Source organism: Vipera berus, assembly GCF_964194415.1.
Source record: "Vipera berus genome assembly, chromosome: 2".
NCBI lineage: Eukaryota > Metazoa > Chordata > Lepidosauria > Squamata > Viperidae > Vipera > Vipera berus.
Window position 1 is genome coordinate 277,146,309 of NC_138203.1, and position 18,845 is coordinate 277,165,153.

The 18,845-nt window shown below is 45.9% G+C and overlaps 2 protein-coding genes across 6 annotated transcripts in view; both read left to right on the plus strand.

The window, feature by feature from the left end:
- LOC308664071 (uncharacterized protein) overlaps positions 1-18,845 on the plus strand; it is a 60,256-nt gene that overhangs the window by 31,260 nt on the left and 10,151 nt on the right. The window lies entirely within an intron of this gene.
- LOC308664074 (zinc finger protein with KRAB and SCAN domains 5-like) overlaps positions 2,853-18,845 on the plus strand; it is a 47,451-nt gene continuing 31,458 nt past the window's right edge. Inside the window, exons 1-7 of one of the 5 annotated variants that reach the window (XM_081321041.1) lie at positions 2,853-2,999; positions 3,820-4,366; positions 4,901-5,018; positions 5,121-5,203; positions 5,939-6,090; positions 6,225-6,351; positions 7,131-8,838. In XM_081321041.1, the coding sequence (XP_081177167.1) occupies positions 3,875-4,366; positions 4,901-5,018; positions 5,121-5,203; positions 5,939-6,090; positions 6,225-6,351; positions 7,131-7,304 (1,146 nt within the window). In that variant the 5' untranslated portion in view covers positions 2,853-2,999; positions 3,820-3,874 and the 3' untranslated portion in view covers positions 7,305-8,838. Of the gene's footprint in view, positions 3,000-3,819; positions 4,367-4,900; positions 5,019-5,120; positions 5,204-5,938; positions 6,091-6,224; positions 6,352-7,130; positions 8,839-14,783; positions 15,498-16,867; positions 17,415-17,677; positions 17,796-17,899; positions 17,983-18,845 lie in introns of those variants that run through there. The other 4 variants (XM_081321042.1, XM_081321043.1, XM_081321034.1 and 1 more) reach the window with 4 other exon arrangements.

The following is an 18,845-nucleotide window of genomic DNA, read 5'->3' on the forward strand; positions in this document are numbered from 1 at the left end:
GACATGAATCAGTTGAAGTTGTTGAGTTTTGGGGTGTTGGAGTCATGCAGGTTCACCACCCAGTCTGCGGCCGGTCTGTCCAGGGCGGATTGCATGATGCGGATGTGGGCTTTGTCACTGGGGATGTCCCGTCCATATTCTTCCATATAGCTGAGGATTTGTGTTAGGAAAACCCCCAACCGTGGTGGCTCTCCCCTGAATTTCGCTTCCAGGGGTGGTAGTCTCTGAATGGATCCGTGTCTGCGCAGCGGGTGCTATTGCCCCCCATCCTGATCCCTGTCTGGTTCGGCAGGGGGTGGGTGCTGCTGAGGCGGCAGCTCCTGGTCCAGTGGACGGCCCTGGTGTTGCAGGTTCCAGATCCTCCCCACTGTCTCTCCAGTTGTGGCCCCAGGCACTGCTGTGACTGCGGTATTGAGGTTTCTCCTCTCTTAGTGAGCTAAGGGTTTTCTTCATCAGGTCAATAGCTTTCTCTAGGATGCACTCCTCTTCACTGACGTGCAGGGAGCTCTCCATCTCTTACCTCCATTTTGCTTGGTGGCCCTCCCGCCTCAGGATCACTTTCCTTGATGCCTTTTCCCACTTGCTTTTCCTTCCAACGCCCATTGACCACTGTGGTTTGCGGTCACACGTCTCCACCACCTCTTCCCAGGAGGAATATGACGCTTCAGCCTCTGATCGTTGGTGGGGTTTTGTTCAGGGGGAAGTTCCCTTTCCATGGGGCTTTCCTTGTCCCTTGCCTCGTAGTTAGACATTGTATTTTTTGCAAAGTCCCCTGGTAAGGCTCTCCATTCCAGGTTGACTCTTAATGCAGATCCTGTCTAATGTTAGAATCCACCCCAATCCACATCTTAGGAAAGAAGAACTCTTGGGAGACAGGATTGTCCAAACAGGAACTTTTACTAAAACATGGTTGACAGTGGATAATCTAGACAGGATCTGGAAACTGTGTTGCAAATCAATACTTTTAAAGTGACCCCGAGTAAAAATCCCTCCCCTCAGACCATTTGGTCAGTTTTGGATCATTAGAGTTCTATGTGTCAAAACCTCTTGTGAGGAAAAAGAAACATCAGTACATTTACAACATTATTACTTCCTCCCCTTCACATTCCAGTTGGAGATACAAGCCAGAATCCCACCCCTCTTTATTTGTTCTTCTTAGTTCAAAGGTCTTTTCCCCTGGTCTTTATGATGGCCTCCAGGCAGGCTGAATAAACAACCTTGGGTCTAAGGGATAGGGATGGCCAATTAACATCTTCTCTTCCCCTCCTTGAAAATGGCAGAGTCCAGTAAGCTGGAGAGATTTAGGTTTGCACAGATAGGGAGTTAGGAATGGAATATAAATGGATTCTGACAGATATCATATCCTTAATTTGTTGACATAGAGGGTGAGAAGTTAAGTAGATGGGATATGTATTTTTAATATTAGATTTTGTGAGGAATGGTGATAGATGAATTGGGAGTATATTAAAAATCTTGGGAATGATAAATATCAAATGTTAAATTTAAACATTAGTGGAAATTAAAACTGAAAAATCTATTAGGTCATTGATTGCCTAAAAGATTGTATGTTAAAACAACTGGAATATGTGTAAACTAAAAACTGTGGATATATGTAAAAGATATTTTCTATGTGATTGATAAAACTTGTCTTTTAATTTACAAATAGACAGTAAATATGAAGGGAAAAAGAGAGGAAATGTTTGTGGTAACAGACTGAAATCTGTACTAATGATATCTCTATGTAATTGAATACTACTACTCAGCCACCATGTTGCTTTTCAAATATGTGTCTGAAATTGTGCTTCCCCCATCCTTCACTCTACCAGCTGAGCTCTGGAAGGGCACCAAGCATAAGGAACAACATCTCATCAACTCTTACAATCCTGTAATCACCAGACTGAGGTGGCCAGCAAGCGATAAGGCCATGCTGATTTATAGTTGCCCATGCCCAGGAGTGGGCAACCTTGGCTCTTTTATGACTCATGGACTTCAACTCCCAGAATTCCTGAGCCAGCCATGCTGAGGGGAAAGGCAGTTTCCAAGCTGAGCCATGCTGGCTCAGGAATTCTGGGAGTTGAAGTCCATGAGTCATAAAAGAGCCAAGGTTGCCTATCCCTGCCCATGCCTATTGTTTTTTGTGGTCTAGTGGTTTTCACATTTACCTCACAGGCAAAAGGCTCAAAACCAGGCAGAAACGAATCTTTTTCTCAGCATCAGAGCCACTTCTCGCTCAAAGAAAGGGCAGGAAAAGGCTTCATCCCTAAGACAAGCAAGAACCCCATACCATTTTCTCTTTTATTGGGGAGGGAATGAATGAGGGGAGGCTGATTTCAAGCCACCGATCAAGGAAGGCTGGTCATCCCAAGTGAGTGGAGAATAAAGCCTGACTTGAGTTTCGCCTCCCAGAATTCTGAACATGAGGGAAAAGGGAGGGTTTCCCATTCATGGCCTGCCTGAATCCTCTTAAACACAGGAGGAGGAGGAGAACTCCTGAGATGCACTAGGTGTTTTGCTAATTTCTGAGGCAACTCTTGAGGAAAATGACTTTTGAGCTTCAACAAAGATTTCCTCAGTGTTCACAAATCACACGCAGTTCCCAGAAATTAATAAGAGGAAGCTCTAAAACTGCAATCTGTATAGATGACACCATCATATTTAGAAAGACAAGACGTTAGAGAGACCCAATCCCACGCCCATCATCCCTGGCCCCCTTCGGCGCCCTTGCAGGATCCCCTGGCATAGCGCAGAGCGTCCACCAGGGGTCTCCCTCGGCAGCGGTTGGAAGGGATGGGCAGTCGCCTTCCGGAGGGAACGGAGCATGCGCCTGGCTCTTCCGCCATGTGAAAGCAGATTCGTACTTGCCGGAAAGGCTGGGAGCGCCTCTGCTTTTTCTCCCGTGTCCGGTTCTGCTCCCCTTCGCTGCGGCCCTTAGGCTGAGCCAGCGGGCCAAGAGGCCGTGAGGAATCCCCGCACGGGGGGCGATCCAGACGTGACTCAGAGTGAGTGGAGGGGGAGGAGGGGGCTTTCCTCTGATGCTGGAGGCGGGCGTGGAGTATGCAAAGCTTCATTGAGTTCCTCTTGTTGGGTTGTACACAAGGCTACAGTTCCACGTGTCAAGAGTTGAGTGCGAGGTGTGTAAGGACTGGAACTCGGTTTCCTCGTTTCCCTCCTTGCCTCACTATCCGTTGGTGGCTCTGCCGGCGGCGGTGCATTGGATGGTGGTTTGTTAATTCTGGCTTCTGGAGTTCACCCAGGACAGGGGAAGGGAACCTCGGCTCTTTTAGGACTCAAGGACTTCAACTCCCAGAATTCCTGAGCCAGCTATGAGCCATAAAAGAGCCGAGGTTGCCTTCCCCTGACCCAGGGGTTTGGGCCACGAGGTTAATGGGGTTCTGCTGCCTTAGGTTTTACTAGAAATTCAAATGTTGATTAACCTCCTTGCTAAATCGATTTAGATAGGCACTCAGGTGAATTTTCTTCTGCCTGGAGACATTTATAATTTGGATTGTGCAAAAGTTGTACTTTCTAGGCAGGAACAGAAACGATTTGATATAAATAATCTGTTTCCAGAAACAGAAACCCAAAACATATTTTAAATGTATTTATTTGGTATTTTAATTCCTTGATAGAAGTTGAGTAAGAAGAGAAGTGTGCTAAGAACTTTCCCCAAACATAAATCTGTCTAATAAGATTCCCCCCCACCCCCTTTCTTCCCAGACATTGGTGGGTTCATAAGAATTTCTTTTGTTGATTTGTTTATTTATGGAGGAGGATGCTCAGTATTCAAATTTCTCCAACCCCCTGTGTTTTGCTTTTCAGATACGTAAGCTGGTTCCACTGGAGACTGAAGTATCTTGTGAGGGAAGAGGCCTGAATGGCATTAGGAGAATTGGACAGACCCCTTGTGATTAGGAAGACCTGGGGAGATCAGGCCATTTTGGTGATGGATTACATGGAGGGAGAAAGCCCAGCAGATTCAGGAGTTGGAAAAGGCCCTGCAGCTGCTCTGCCTTGGAGCTGTGGGAAGAATGGGGCAAATCCTGGGCAGAAGAGCCAAGAAGAGGAAGCCAACAGTTCAGAGGTCCAATGCTGTCACTTCAGAAAAGTGCAGTTCCAGGAGGGGAGGGGTCCCCGAGATGTTTACAGTCAGCTTCACCGCCTTTGCTGTCAGTGGCTGCAGCCAGAACGACAGACAAAGGCCCAGATGCTGGACCTGGTGCTCCTGGAGCAGTTCCTGGCTTTCCTTCCCCCAGAGATGGAGAAATGGGTGCGGGAGTGTGGAGCGGAAACCAGTTCCCAGGCGGTGGCCCTGGCCGAAGGCTTCTTGCTGAGTCAGAAGGAAGAAAAAATTCAAGAAGAGTTGCAGGTGTGAGAATGTAATTATGTCAGTTCCAAGGAGAATCTCTCTGAATTTGTCAATGTGTCTCTGGTAGAATTTTCTGGGATTATTTATTTATTTATTTATTTTAATTCCATTTATATCCCGCCCTTCTCCGAAGACTCAGGGTGGCTTACAAGCTTAGCAGTAGCCTTCATTCTATGTATATGCCTGCTTATTAGGGCTTTCACACACACCCCAAGCGGCATTATTACAAAGTCAGCTTAATTGCCCCCAACAATCTGGGTCCTCATTTTACCTACCTCGGAAGGATGGAAGGCTGAGTCAACCTTGAGCCTGGTGGGATGCGAACCTGCACTAATTGCAGGCAGCTGGTGTTATGAACTCCTAAGACCCATTGTTCTATTCTTCTTCCAGAGGATACATTTGGGGCAATTCTTGGATTCTCACTTTTCAGCTTAATCTATGGACATGGGAGTCTGTTAGGTTGCGTGTTCAATCCTGATAATTCATTTCTCTCTCTGTACTCTTCCCTTCTTTCTCGTGTCACGTTTTGTCCAGAAGTCCTTGCAAGCTATCACTGAGTATCCCCAGGGGTGGAAAGATTCATCCAAATCCTCCCAGGAGCATTTATTCAGGAAGACCTTCCAGAAAGGTCAAAGTCAGGACACCACACTAGGTAACCGAAGTTCTTTTCATGTGATGTGAGATTTGGACATCCAGGTGATTGTTTTGTTCATCTTGAGTGAAATCTCTGCTTCCACTGTTTTCTATCTCACAGATAATAAAAAGCTGTCCTTAGTGTTTTTAGAACCACCTTCTCTTTGTGGTGGAGCTGAAAGAGTGGCTGAACCTCTGCCTCAGGTAGGAGGAGAAATATCGGAAAGGTCCATGAACCTTAGATGGGTTTAATTTTATTCTGTATAACATTCAATGCGTAATGTTGCTGTTTCTAATGTATAATGTTGCTCTTTCTAAGCAAGACAAATTTTAGATCATATCATTGAAAATTCACACTTGGCTTAACCTAACTGTCCCTTCTGATAATTTTTTTCTGCCCTCCTGCTTCTTTTCTATCTCCCAGGGTCATTCTCACATACCATTACAAGCTCTCCCAACACTCCCACAAAGGTGTGGAGTTGGGGGGGAAGAGTTTGTTCCCTCGGTTGATGAAGCAGTCTATGGACAAAAAGCAGATGGATTTCCCCTGTATTTTCTTCTGCCCACTCTAGGAAGAATTGGAGCCAGTGAGAAGTAGTGGGTTTAATACCCAACTACCAATTGAGCAAAAAAACTGTTTTAGTTGGCTACACTGAAAGGCATGCCAAATATTTCCAATTTGATCCAATGTGCTTCAGTTGTCCCCTCAGCCAAAAGCTGTGAGATCTCATTTTGAATTCTGCAGAAAGATGCCCGTTGTGTTCATAGGATCTCTTTGCTTAATTTGTGAAAGAAAACTCTCAGATTAATCTTGGGAAACTTGTTTCCTTGTCCAGGATGTTGTGGAGTGGAGGGAAGAGTTTGTTCCCTCGGTTGATGAAGCAGTCTATGGACAAAAAGCAGATGGATTTCCCCTGTATTTTCTTCTGCCCAATCTAGGAAGAATTGGAGCCAGTGAGAAGTAGTGGGGCTAATATCCAACTACCAATTGAGCAAAAAAACCCACCTGTTTTAGTTGGCTACACTGAAAGGCATGCCAAATACTTCCAACTTTATCCAATGTGCTTCAGTTGTGCCGTCAGCCAAAAGCTGTGAGATCTCATTCTGAATTCTGCAGAAACATGACTGTTTTGTTCATAGGATCTCTTTTCTTAATTGGTGAAAGAAAACTCTCATATTTTCGTTGGGATTATCTGTTAATTGGGAAACTTGTTTCCTTGTCCAGGATGTTGTGTCTTTGGAGGAAGTGGCCGTGTATTTCTCCGAAGAGGAGTGGTCTCAGCTGGATCCTGACCAAAAGGCACTCCATGAGGAAGTTATGGTGGAGAATTCCAGGAATCTGGCTTCTCTGGGTAAGAACCCCCATCTGTACTCAGAAATGTAGAGAAGGAATGGGTGGGGGGCTTAGATGTTTTTTCTGATAAGAAAATATCACTTTATATCCCGCCTTTGTTATTTTTTGCTCAGGGCAGTAGATGCACCCAGTACTCCTCCTTCCTATTTTCCCCCTAACAACAATGCTGTGTCATGGGTTGAGCCGAGAGAGACTGGCCGAAAGTCAGCCAGCCAGCATTCGTGCTTAAGGCAGAACTAGAACTCCCAGTCACCCAGTTTCTAGTCTGGTGCCTTCACCATTGGAGCAAACTGACTGAGATGTGCCCACTTGTGTTCTCAGTTTGGCATCATTCCAAGTTGAGGGTGGGGGAGCTATTGCCATCCAGAAATTTTATTGACGTTCAAAGATTCTGTCTGACAGACAAAATGGAGATGAGGTTTTTCACTGAAGTTGGGGAGTTGGTGGGTATGTTGCTGTCCCAGCATTATAACAGTGTCCAATAGCAACTTGGGGAGTTTGTAGCCCCATGGAATTGTCCCAGGTCATTAAACAGGCTGACACACACGGTTGGTCAAAGTTTAGGACAAGGTTTTGCTTACTTTCATTCTGAGGTCATCCAGTTTTGATATATGAGAATTGGGGGGATCCCACTTAGAAATACGTCTTTGGTAACAGCATGGCTTAGAATCTTCATGTTTGCCAGCAAAGCCGCCTAAATATATTTTGCTAAATTTAAAAAGAAAAAATTTGGTCATTCCCCTAGTCTTGCTACAGTTTTCATTTTTCTTTTTCAAGGCTTTAACGGGCAAGAGAATAAGAATTGCAAGGAGGAATGCCAAGCGATCCATCTGGGAGAGAGAAAAGAGAACTTTACAGATCAAGTGCAACCAAAGAGTAATGAAACAAAGCCATCACAAAGTAGAGTTGAAGAAGGCTTTCCTCCGGTCAGTTTGCTTCCTAACCGTATAAGCACCGATACAGAAGAAGAACCTTATAAATGCATGGAGTCTGGAAAGAGCTTTAATAAATCTGCTTATCTTATTTCCCATAAAAAGACACATTCAGAAGAGAAACGATATGCCTACAGGAAATGTGGAAAGACGTTCCATGATAATCACTGTCTCAGAACTCATGAAAGGAATCATACAGGAGAACGGCCTTATAAATGCATGGAGTGTGGAAAGACCTTTGGTTATAGCAGTCATCTTAATTCCCACAAGAGGGTCCACACAGGAGAGAAACCATATCAGTGCTTGGAGTGTGGAAAGACCTTTACTTGTAGTGGTACTCTTAATAATCACAAGAGGATCCACACAGGGGAGAAGCCATATAGGTGCATGGAGTGTGGAAAGACCTTTACTCGTAGCAGCACTCTTAATAACCACAAGAGTATCCACAGAGGGGAGAAGCCATATCAATGCATGGTGTGTGGAAAGCGCTTTCATCGTAGGAGTAATCTTAAGTCCCACAAGAAGTTCCACACAGGGGAGAAGCCATATCAATGCATGGACTGTGGAAAGACCTTTACTCGTAGCAGCACTCTTAATAACCACAAGAGGATCCACACAGGGGAGAAGCCATATCAATGCATGGACTGTGGAAAGTTCTTTAGTCAGAGTTCGAGTCTCATCTCTCATAAAAGGATCCACACAGGTGAGAAGCCATATCAGTGCATGGAGTGTGGAAAGGCCTTTACTTGTAGCAGTCGTCTTAATCTTCACAAGAGGATCCACACAGGAGAGAAGCCATATCAGTGCATGGAGTGTGGAAAGGGCTTTCATCGTAGGAGTGATCTTAAGTCCCACAAGACGTTCCACACAGGGGAGAAGCCATATCAATGCATGGACTGTGGAAAGACCTTTACTCGTAGCAGCACTCTTACTACCCACAAGAGGATCCACACAGGGGAGAAGCCATATCAATGCATGGACTGTGGAAAGGTCTTTCGTCAGATTTCGAATCTCTTCTCTCATAAAAGGATCCACGCAGGTGAGAAGCCATATCAGTGCGTGGAGTGTGGAAAGGCCTTTACTTGTAGTAGTCGTCTTAATTCCCACAAGAGGATCCACACAGGAGAGAAGCCATATCAATGCGTGGAGTGTGGAAAGAGCTTTAGTAAGAAGTTCAGTGTTGCGATTCTTGATATATATACTGGAGTGGAGAAGATGGATTGATTCTATACAGAATAAATATGGGACTAAAAAGTTTCATTTGGTATATTAATGAGTATTAGTATAATTATTACCAGAATTATAAGATGTGTTGTTATTTAGTTATGTTTAAGGGAGCTAAAGTGCGATAGGATTTGAAGTTTAATTATAGTTACTGAGCATATTTTAGCTTAAGTTTGTTAAAGGTAAATGCCCTGTACTCTGCTGTGGGAAGTCGGGGGGAGGGGAATTGAGATTATGTTTTAAATGTATTGGACGATGTATGTTATGTTTATGTTTAAAAATGTATTGTAAAACTCTAAAACTCTTTAATAAAAAAAAACAAAAGTTCAGTCTCACCTCTCATAAAAGGATCCACACAGGCGAGAAGCCATATCAGTGCATGGATTGGGGAAAGGCCTTTACTTGTAGCAGTCATCTTAATTCCCACAAGAGGATCCACACAGGAGAGAAGCCATATCAGTGCGTGGAGTGTGGAAAGACCTTTCATAGTAGCAGGAATCTTAATTCCCACAAGAGGATCCAGAGAGGAGAGATGCCATATAAATGTGTGGAATGTGGAAAGGGCTTTAGGTGGAATTCTAATTTTGCCTCCCATAAAAGGATCCACACAGGAGAGAAGCCATATAAATTTGTGGAGTCTGGAAAGGGCTTTATTCAGAACTGGGGTCTCATTTCTCATAAAAGGATCCATATGGGGAAGAAACCATATGAATGAATGCATGGCGTGTGGAAAGAGCTTTGCGAGAAATTACACTCTTACTTGCCATAGAAAGATCCACATATAGGCGAAGCCATGTCAATACAGGAAATGTGGGAAGAGCTTCAATAGAAATACAGTTAGTCCTCGGCTTATGACTGCAATTGATCCCAAAATTTCTGTTGCTAAGCAAGACAGCTATTAAATGAGTTTTGCCCATTTTATGACTTTTCTTGCCACATTTGTTGAATGAATCATTGCAGTTGGTAAGTTAGTAATCCAGTTGTTAATTGAATCTGGCTTTCCCATTGGCTTTGCTTATTGTAAGGTTACAAAAGGTGTTGACATGATCCAGGGGACACTGCAACTTTTGTAAATATGTGTCAGTTGCACGTGAATTTTGATCATGTGAGTATGGGGGGAACTCAACGGTCTTAAGTGTGAAAAACGGTCATAAGTTATTTGCTTTTGTGCTGTTGTAACTTTGAATAGTCACTAAATGAGCTGCTGTAAGTTGAGGACTACCAGTAGTCATCTAAAATCTCATGCAAGGAGCATTTGGGCAATAATCCAAATAAATACTAGACCTTGTTAGGTAGCATGTATAATTTGCCTTTCTAGTACAAATCAGAACAAGGTGGATCCCAAATCCTGTTGTGGTTTTGGCTAAGTAGGTTAGACCTGAAAAGTGAGTATCAGTGGAGATTAGGGACATTTAATTGCCCTTTCAATGACTTGTCCAGCCTATTATTTAACAGTTACAGATTTCCCAATCATTTGAAGCAACTCCATCTGAACAACATATACCTGATTTGTCTCAACCAGAGAAAACTTACCATTCCTTCCAGCAGAGCAGACATGCAGGCAGAAATTCAATCCTCAATCTCTTACTAGAGTTCAACCTTTTCTTGTTTTCCAAAGGTAAAGGTAAAGGTAAAGGTTCCCCCGCACGTGCGTGCTAGTCGTTTCCGACTCTAGGGGCCGGTGCTCATCTCCGTTTCAAAGCCGAAGAGCCAGCGCTTGTCCGAGGACGTTTCCGTGGTCATGTGGCCGGCATGACTAGACGCCAAAGGCGCACGGAACGCTGTTACCTTCCCACCGGAGCGGTCCCTATTTTTCTACTTGCATTTTTACGTGCTTTTGAACTGCTAGGTTGGCAGAAGCTGGGACGAGTCACAGGCGCTCACTCTGTTATGCGGCACTCGGGATTCGACCCGCCAAACTGCCGACCTTCTGATCGACAAGCTCAGCGTCCTAACCCAGGTCATAGTTATCTCAAAGATGCTTTTTCACGAGGCAACTGGACTTTCTTGTTTTTCTTTGAATACATTTCGTTTCTGATCACCTCTAAAGCGAAATGTCTTCAAAGAAAAACAATAAAGTCCAGTTACCTGGTGAAAAAGCGTCTTTGGGATAACTTTTCTTGTTTTGTTTAATCTTTTTACAATTTGACATTCCATTCTCAGGCTGCTGGTTGAATTTTGGGTTTCAGAGGGGTTTTTCTCTCACTATTAGATGGGAAAAGAGAAACCTTGAATGTGCTGTTACATCAGCCATAAAGTACTATGCAGTGCAGTGCAGATTCAAGGTGCTGGTGATGACCTATAAAGCCCTAAATGGCATGGGTCCAGATTATCTCAGGGAGCACCTGCTGCCAGCATCAGCCTCCCATTGTCCTGTGCACTCCCACAGGGAGGGCCTCCTTAGGGTTCTGCCGGTTAGGGAATGCCGGCAGGTGATTCCAAGGGGGTGGGTATTCTCTGTGGGCGCACCTGCCCTATGGAATGAACTGCCGGTGGAACTTCGGACTGCCCCGGACCTTCGCTCGTTTCGCCGGGACCTGAAAACTTGGTTATTTGATCTTTCTGGCCTGGACTGAGGGGGTTTTAATTTAATTTTAAATTTTAATTTGTTTTAATCATGGGCTAATCTTAATTTAATTCTATTTTAATTGTATTTATTTGTATTGTTTAATTTGCCCTGTAAATTGCCCTGAGTCCTTCGGGAATAGGGCGGTATATAAATTCAATTAATAAATAAATAAAATAAAATATTGTGCTGCCACCATGTGGTTGTTTGGGGAACTGCAACAATATGTTAATTTGCTCAGCCAACCCCTCCCATTTGTGACGTACTTTCTCCTTAATTCTGTTCTATCACTTCCCACCATTTCAAGCGGACAGTAGGACCATTACTGTCTTTTGACCTTGAAAAACCGTCTATTTCATCATCTACCACCTTGTCTGCTGTAATCATCTCTGCATGGAAATAAAGGTCCTTCTGGATGATAAAAAGGTAATTTCATGAGTTCTGCTATCTGGCAAAGGCTGTTAGCAGTGATACTATCCACTTATACAGGCCAGGCACAGGGGTATCAGCAAGGGGATACATCATTAAACAACAGTCAGAGTCAGAATAGTCAAAGACAGTAGAATTCCTACTGCCTGCAATCCATATGTGTGTGTCATATCTGCAAGCAAATTCAGTGCAATCTGCCATCTTGTGAAAGCACATGGTCGCACGAGCTTACTGCACATCTGTGTATGCTAAAAACTGTTTCTGTACATTGGACTGTGTTATAAACCCTGTTTAAGCTGCGATTTGCCTTCATAAAGAGACAGTACCCATTTTTTTACATTTTTTACAAAACGTGAAAAAATGTCTAGACAAGGCTCTGAACACTCCTTTATCGCTGAATCAACGCAGATGCTAGCTGCCCTAGAAAGGCTAAAGGTCTTTGAACAAGTAGTGAAGGAAAGCACCGATTCAGATTGTTCCATCCCAACAGAAGTGGAAGACCAGTGGAACGCACCAGTAAATATGTGCTAAAGCATAATATTTGCAACGATGCAGAGCCATCTTCTGTACCTCCTATGAACAACACTGTTCTGACTCTCAACATAGAGACCCCAAACCTGCAAAGGCCTGAGCCTCTTCAACTCTACAACACAAGTGCATCAACACTTCAAACTGCATCACCTCTTGCCAATGACAAGGTAACTTCCAACAATAAACTACAGTTTAATCAACAGCCAGCACAACCCTTAGAGTCTAAATCACAGCTGAATCCTCTTGCAACATCATTCTATCCTGGTACACCTCACTCTTATTCACCAGAGAACTTTCACACTCAAGGGGTCCCACAAGTTTCTTTGGCACCAAGGATCAGACTGTTAATATGAAACAGTATTAGAATGTGCAGAATGCCTTATACAAGGCTTGCAATGCACAAAGGAAAGTGTACTGGGACCTTTAAAAAGCAAACAGTAAAAGGCAAACTAACTTGAGTTGTATCATAAAAATATTTTTACTCAGACAATATAACACAAAACAAAAACACAATTACATATAGTCCAGTTTTCAATCCAAGGTCAGTAACGAAGAATCACCGTTGAATAACAGTTCAGGAGTAAACAAAGTCAAAGTCTAAAATCCTTACCAGTTAAAAGTCAAATATCAATACAGTAACAAGTCAGTCAGAGAAAAAACACGAGAGAGAGAGAGAGAGAGAGAGAGAGAGAGAGAGAGAGAGAGTGTCTAACATCTGAAATTCATTTATACTGAATAGAATTAGAGTTGTTGAAAGTGTGGTGGCACATCAGCTTCCTCTTTTCCTGGAGGAAGCGGATTATCTGGACCCCTACCAATCGGGCTTTAGGCCCGGGTACAGCACGGAGACGGCATTGGTCACACTGGTGAATGATCTCTGGCGGGCTCGGGACAGGGGTTGCTCCTGTGTCCTAGTCCTATTAGACCTCTCAGAGGCTTTTGATACCATCGACCATGGTATCCTACTGCGGTGCCTCAGGAGGTTGGGAGTGGGTGGCACTGTTTTACAGTGGTTCTCCTCCTACCTCCTGGGTGTTCTGTACCAGCCTGCTACCGGCCCTGCAGCAAAAGCAGGGACAACCCCTTTACAAATGGCAAGAGGCTAGAATAAAGCCTGCCAAATTTATTAACATAAAACAGAGCAAGACAAGACACCAACCATGAAACAGGAGCTATGAAACAGGAACTATCCAAGCGGTCGCCTTCAGCAAACCAGCCCTCCCACACATTCCCCTTAAATACAGTTCAGGGCGTGGCCTCTCTGTGCCTCCTTCCGAGGTGCCCCATTGCCTTCCTCTGTTTACTCCTGATTGACTGCCTCCTGCGTCGGGCGTCCTTGAACAGGGCCAGCTGTGGGTCATCTTCATCCACGCTGTCAGGCTCACACAGCTGGGTCTCCGTCGTGACCAGGTGGGAGGGGCCTGGATGAGGGCTCTGCGGAGCCTCAAGGCCATCATCAGCAAGGTCTTCAACACCCCCCTCCTCCTCCTCTGAGTCGTCCGACCCAACTGCCGAACCCACAGGCTGACCCTGAATCACAACACTGGGTCGTTCGCAGTCGGTGTTGGCAGGGGGGCAGAGGTTGGCCTCGAGGCCTCTCGTTTGTGGAGTCCCTCAGGGGTCGGTCCTCTCGCCCCTTCTGTTCAACATCTATATGAAGCCGCTGGGTGAGATCATTCGTGGTTTTGGGGTGGGGTATCATCAGTACGCTGATGATACCCAGCTTTTTATTTCCACCCCAGATCAACCCAGTGATGCCCTCGGCGTGATGTCCCATTGCCTGGAGGCAGTTCGGGTCTGGATGGGGAGGAACAGGCTGTGCATACCAGCATCTCGGGTTGTCCACTCTATTCCATCTTTATCTATAAGGGGTGAGGTGTTACCCCCCCCGTAGATAGGGCTCGCAACTTGGGTGTCCTTGACTCAGCTCAGTTTAGAAGATCATATAGGAGCTGTGACCAGGGGGGCTTTTGCCCAGGTTCGCTTGGTGCGCCAGTTGCGGCCCTATTTGGACGGAGATGCCCTACGCACAGTCACTCATGCGCTTGTGACCTCTCAGACCTCTCTAGACTACTGCAAGGCTCTCTACATGGGGATGCCCTTGAATACCACTCGGAGGCTCCAGCTGGTGCAGAATGAGGCCGCGCGAGTTGTGATGGGGGTCTCCCGATACTCCCATGTAACATCTCTGCTCCGCAACCTGCAAAGGCTTCCAGTTGTCTTCCGGGTGAGATTCAAGGTGCTGGTGATGACCTATAAAGCCCTAAATGGCATGGGTCTGGATTATTTACGGGAGTACCTTTTGCCGGTGTTAACTTCCCATCGTCCTGGGCGCTCCCACAGAGAGGGCCTCCTCAGGGTGCCGTCAGTCAGGGAATGTTGACTGGCGGCCCCCAGGGGGAGAGCATTCTCTGTGGGCGCGCCTGCCCTCTGGAATCAGCTCCCTGTTGAGCTCCGGATGGCTCCCGACCTTCGCTCTTTTCGCCGCGACCCAAAGACTTGGCTATTTGAACTTGCCGGCCTGGACTGAGGGACTGGGATTTTAGATTTTAAATTTTACATTTTAGAATGTGTTTTATTGTTTAGGACAGACATGTCAAACACAAGGCCCGGGGGCCGGATCCAGCCCGCAAAGTGGTTTCATGCAGCCCGTGAAGCCATCCTGGAAACAGTGAGGGAACGGCCCCCACTGCCTTGGCCCTGGCCCAGAGACCCTCCTTCTGCCAGAGACCCTCAGATCTGTCCCACTCCTCCCCCATAGGCACCCTTGATGCGAACGATGTAGAGCTAGCCACGCCCACCCAGTAGGCCACACCCACCCAGGCCACACCCACCTGGCCCCCTGAGGGAAACCGCAATGCTGATGCGGCCCTCAATGAAATTGAGTTTGACACCCCTGGTTTAGGGCTACTTGGTTTAATTTATTTTAATTTTTGTATATTATGTGTTGTATATAGTGTTTAAATTGCCCTGTACACCGCCCGAGTCCTTCGGGAGAGGGGTAGTATATAAATCAAATAAATAAATAAATAAATAAATAAATAAATAAATAAATAAATAAATAAATAAATAAAGAAAGAAAGAAAGAAAGAAAGAAAGAAAGAAAGAAAGAAAGAAAGAAAGAAAGAAAGAAAGAAAGAAAGAAAGAAAGGCAAGACGTTAGAGAGACCCAATTCCACGCCATTGCAGGATCCCCTGGCATAGCGCAGAGCGTCCACCAGGGGTCTCCCTCGGCAGCGGTTGGAAGGGATGGGCAGTCGCCTTCCGGAGGGAACTGAGCATGCGCCTGGCTCTTCCGCCATCAGAAGGCAGATTTTTTAGGTGCCGGAAAGGCTGGGAGCGCCTCTGCTTTTTCTCCCGTGTCCGGTTCTGCTCTCCTTCGCTGCGGCCCTTAGGCTGAGCCACCGGGCCAAGAGGCCGTGAGGAATCCCCGCACGGGGGGCGATCCAGACGTGACTCAGAGTGAGTGGAGGGGGAGGAGGGGGCTTTCCTCTGATGCTGGAGGCGGGCGTGGAGTATGCAAAGCTTCATTGAGTTCCTCTTGTTGGGTCGTACGCAAGGCTACAGTTCCACGTGTCAAGAGTTGAGTGCGAGGGTTGTAAGGACTGGAACTCGGTTTCCTCCTTTCCCTCCTTTGCTCACTATCCGTTGGTGGCTCTGCCGGTGCATTGGATGGTGGTTTGTTAATTCTGGCTTCTGGAGTTCACCCAGGACAGGCGTGCGTGGAGTATGCAAAGCTTCTAAATTCCACGTCGTGGGAAGGAGGGAACTCGAGGTCCTCTGTTCCCCCTGTCAACCCCGTGGAAAGAAGGGACATACAGGGAAGAAATGAAAGCTCCGCACCGGCCGGGTTTCCCCCCCCCCCCGGAAAGAAAATCAGGGTGGCCAGGATTAGCGTGGGGGGGAGGGGAAGGCATTTACCCTCCCTTTCCTTAGGCAAAACTCTGCATGCGGGCGGAGGGAGAGGTTGACTTTCCAAAACACGCAGAATGTCTTGATTCCTAGACGATTTCCTGTGAATTTTTGCCCCCATTTTCGGAAGGGGTTTCCCTCGCCTCCCCTCTCCTAGGCCCAGAGAAGGGACCGGCCAAAGTTCCTCTTGTTGGGTTCTACGCAAGGCTACAGTTCCACGTGTCAAGAGTTGAGTGCGAGGGTTGTAAGGACTGGAACTCGGTTTCCTCGTTTCCCTCCTTTGCTCACTATCCGTTGGTGGCTCTGCCGGCGGCGGTGCATTGGATGGTGGTTTGTTAATTCTGGCTTCTGGAGTTCACCCAGGACGGGAAGGGAACCTCGGCTCTTTTAGGACTCAAGGACTTCAACTCCCAGAATTCCTGAGCCAGCTATGAGCCATAAAAGAGCCGAGGTAGCCTTCCCCTGACCCAGGTGTTTGGGCCACGAGGTAAATGGGGTTCTGCTGTCTTATCTTTTACTAGAAATTCAAATGTTGATTAACCTCCTTGCTAAATTGATTTAGATAGGGACTCACGTGAATTTTCTTCTGCTTAGAAACATTTATAATTTGGATTGTGTAGTTCTTTCTAGGCAGCAATAGAAATTATTTGATATAAATAATCTGTTAACAGAAACAGAAACCCAAAACATATTTTAAATGTATTTATTTGGTATTTTGATTCCTTGATAGAAGTTGAGCAAGAAGAGAAGAGTGCTAAGAACTCTTAAATGGGTCTGTCTAATAAGATTCCCACCCCATGTCTTCCCAGACATTGGTGGGTTCATAAGAATTTCTTTTGTTGATTTCTTTATTTATGGAGAAGGATGCTCAGTATTCAAATTTGTCACCCTGTTGGAACCCCCTGTGTTTTGCTTTTCAGATACGTAAGCTGGTTCCGCTGGAGACTGAAGTGTCTTGTGAGGGAAGAGGCCTGAATGGCATTAAGAGATTTGGACAGACCCCTTGTGATTAGGAAGAGCTGGGGAGATTAGTCCATCTTGGTGCTGGATTACATGGAGGGACAAAGTCCAGCAGATTCAGGAGTTCGAAAAGGCCCTGCAGCTTCTCTACCTTGGAGCTGTGGGAAGAATGGGGCAAGTCCTGGGCAGAAGAGCCAAGAAGAAGAAGCCAACAGTTCAAAGGTCCAGTGCTGGAACTTCAGAAAAGTGCAGTTCCAGGAGGGGAGGGGTCCCCGAGATGTTTACAGTCAGCTTCACCGCCTTTGCTGTCAGTGGCTGCAGCCAGAAATACACACAAAGGCCCAGATGCTGGACCTGGTGCTCCTGGATCAGTTCCTGGCTGTCCTTCCCCCAGAGATGGAGAAATGGGTGCGGGAGTGTGGAGTGGAAACCAGTTCCCAGGCGGTGGCGCTGGCCGAAGGCTTCTTGCTGAGCCAGGAATCTGAGAAGATGCAAGGAGAGTTGCAGGTGTGAGAATGTAATTATGTCAGTCCCAAGGAGAATCTCTCTGAATTTGTCAATGTGTCTCTGGTAGAATTTTCTGGGATTATGAACTCCTAAGACCCATTGTTCTATTCTTCTTCCAGAGGATGCATTTGGGGCAATTCTTGGATTCTCACTTTTCAGCTTAATCTATGGACATTGGGGTCTGTTATGTTGCGTGTTCAATCCTGATAATTCATTTCTCTCTCTGCACTCTTCCCTTCTTTCTCGTGTCACGTCTTGTCCAGAAATCCTTGCAAGCTATCATTGAGTATCCCCAGGGGTGGAAAGATTCATCCAAATCCTCCCAGGAGCTGTTATTCAGGAAAAGTTTCCAGAAAGGTCAAAGTCAAGACACCAAACTAGGTAACCGAAGTTCTTTTCATGTGATGTGAGATTTGGACATCCAGGTGATTGTTTTGTTCATCTTGAGTGAAATCTCTCTGCTTCCGCTGTTTTCTGTCTCACAGATAATAGAAAGATGTCCTTAGTGTTTTTAGAACCACCTTCTCTTTGTGGTGGAGCTGAAAGAGTGGCTGAACCTCTGCCTCAGGTAGGAGGAGAAATATCGGAAAGGTCCAAGAACCTTGGATGGGTTTAATTTTATTCTGTATAATATTCAATGTGTAATATTGCTGTTTCTAATGTATAATGTTGCTCTTTCTAAACAAGACAAATTTTAGATCATATCATTAAAAATTCACACTTGGCTTAACTTAACTGTCCCTTCTGATAAATTTTCTCTGCCCTCCTGCTTCCTTTCTATCTCCCAGGGTCATTCTCACCAACCATTACAAGCTCTCCCAACACTCCCACGAAGGTGTGGAGTGGGAGGGAAGAGTTTGTTCCCTCAGTTGATAAAGCAGTCCATAGGCAAAAAGCAGATGAATTTATATTTATATTTTTATATTTATTAAATTTTTATACCGCCCTTCTCCCGAAGGACTCAGGGCGGTGTACAGGGCAATATCAAAATACAAAGTACAAAAGTTAAAAGAATTAAATAATTATGCCCGATATAATACAATAATTAAAAACCATGTTAAAACCCAAACCCCGAACCCATCAGACCAGGCCGGCTTGTTCAAATAAATAGGTTTTTAGATCGCGTCGGAAGGAGCGAAGGTCGGGGGCCATCCGGAGCTCAACCGGCAAGCGGTTCCACAGGTCTGGCGTGCCCACAGAGAACGCCCTCCCCCTGGGGGCCACCAATCGACATTCTTTGATCGGAGGCACCCTGAGGAGGCCCTCTCTGTGGGAGCGCACTGGACGGAGGGAGGTTGACGCCGGCAGCAGGTGCTGCCATAGGTAATCCAGACCCATGGCATGTAGGGCTTTATAGGTCATCACCAGCACCTTGAATCTCACCTGGAGGGCAACTGGAAGGCAATGCAGCTCGCGGAGCAGAGGTGTAAC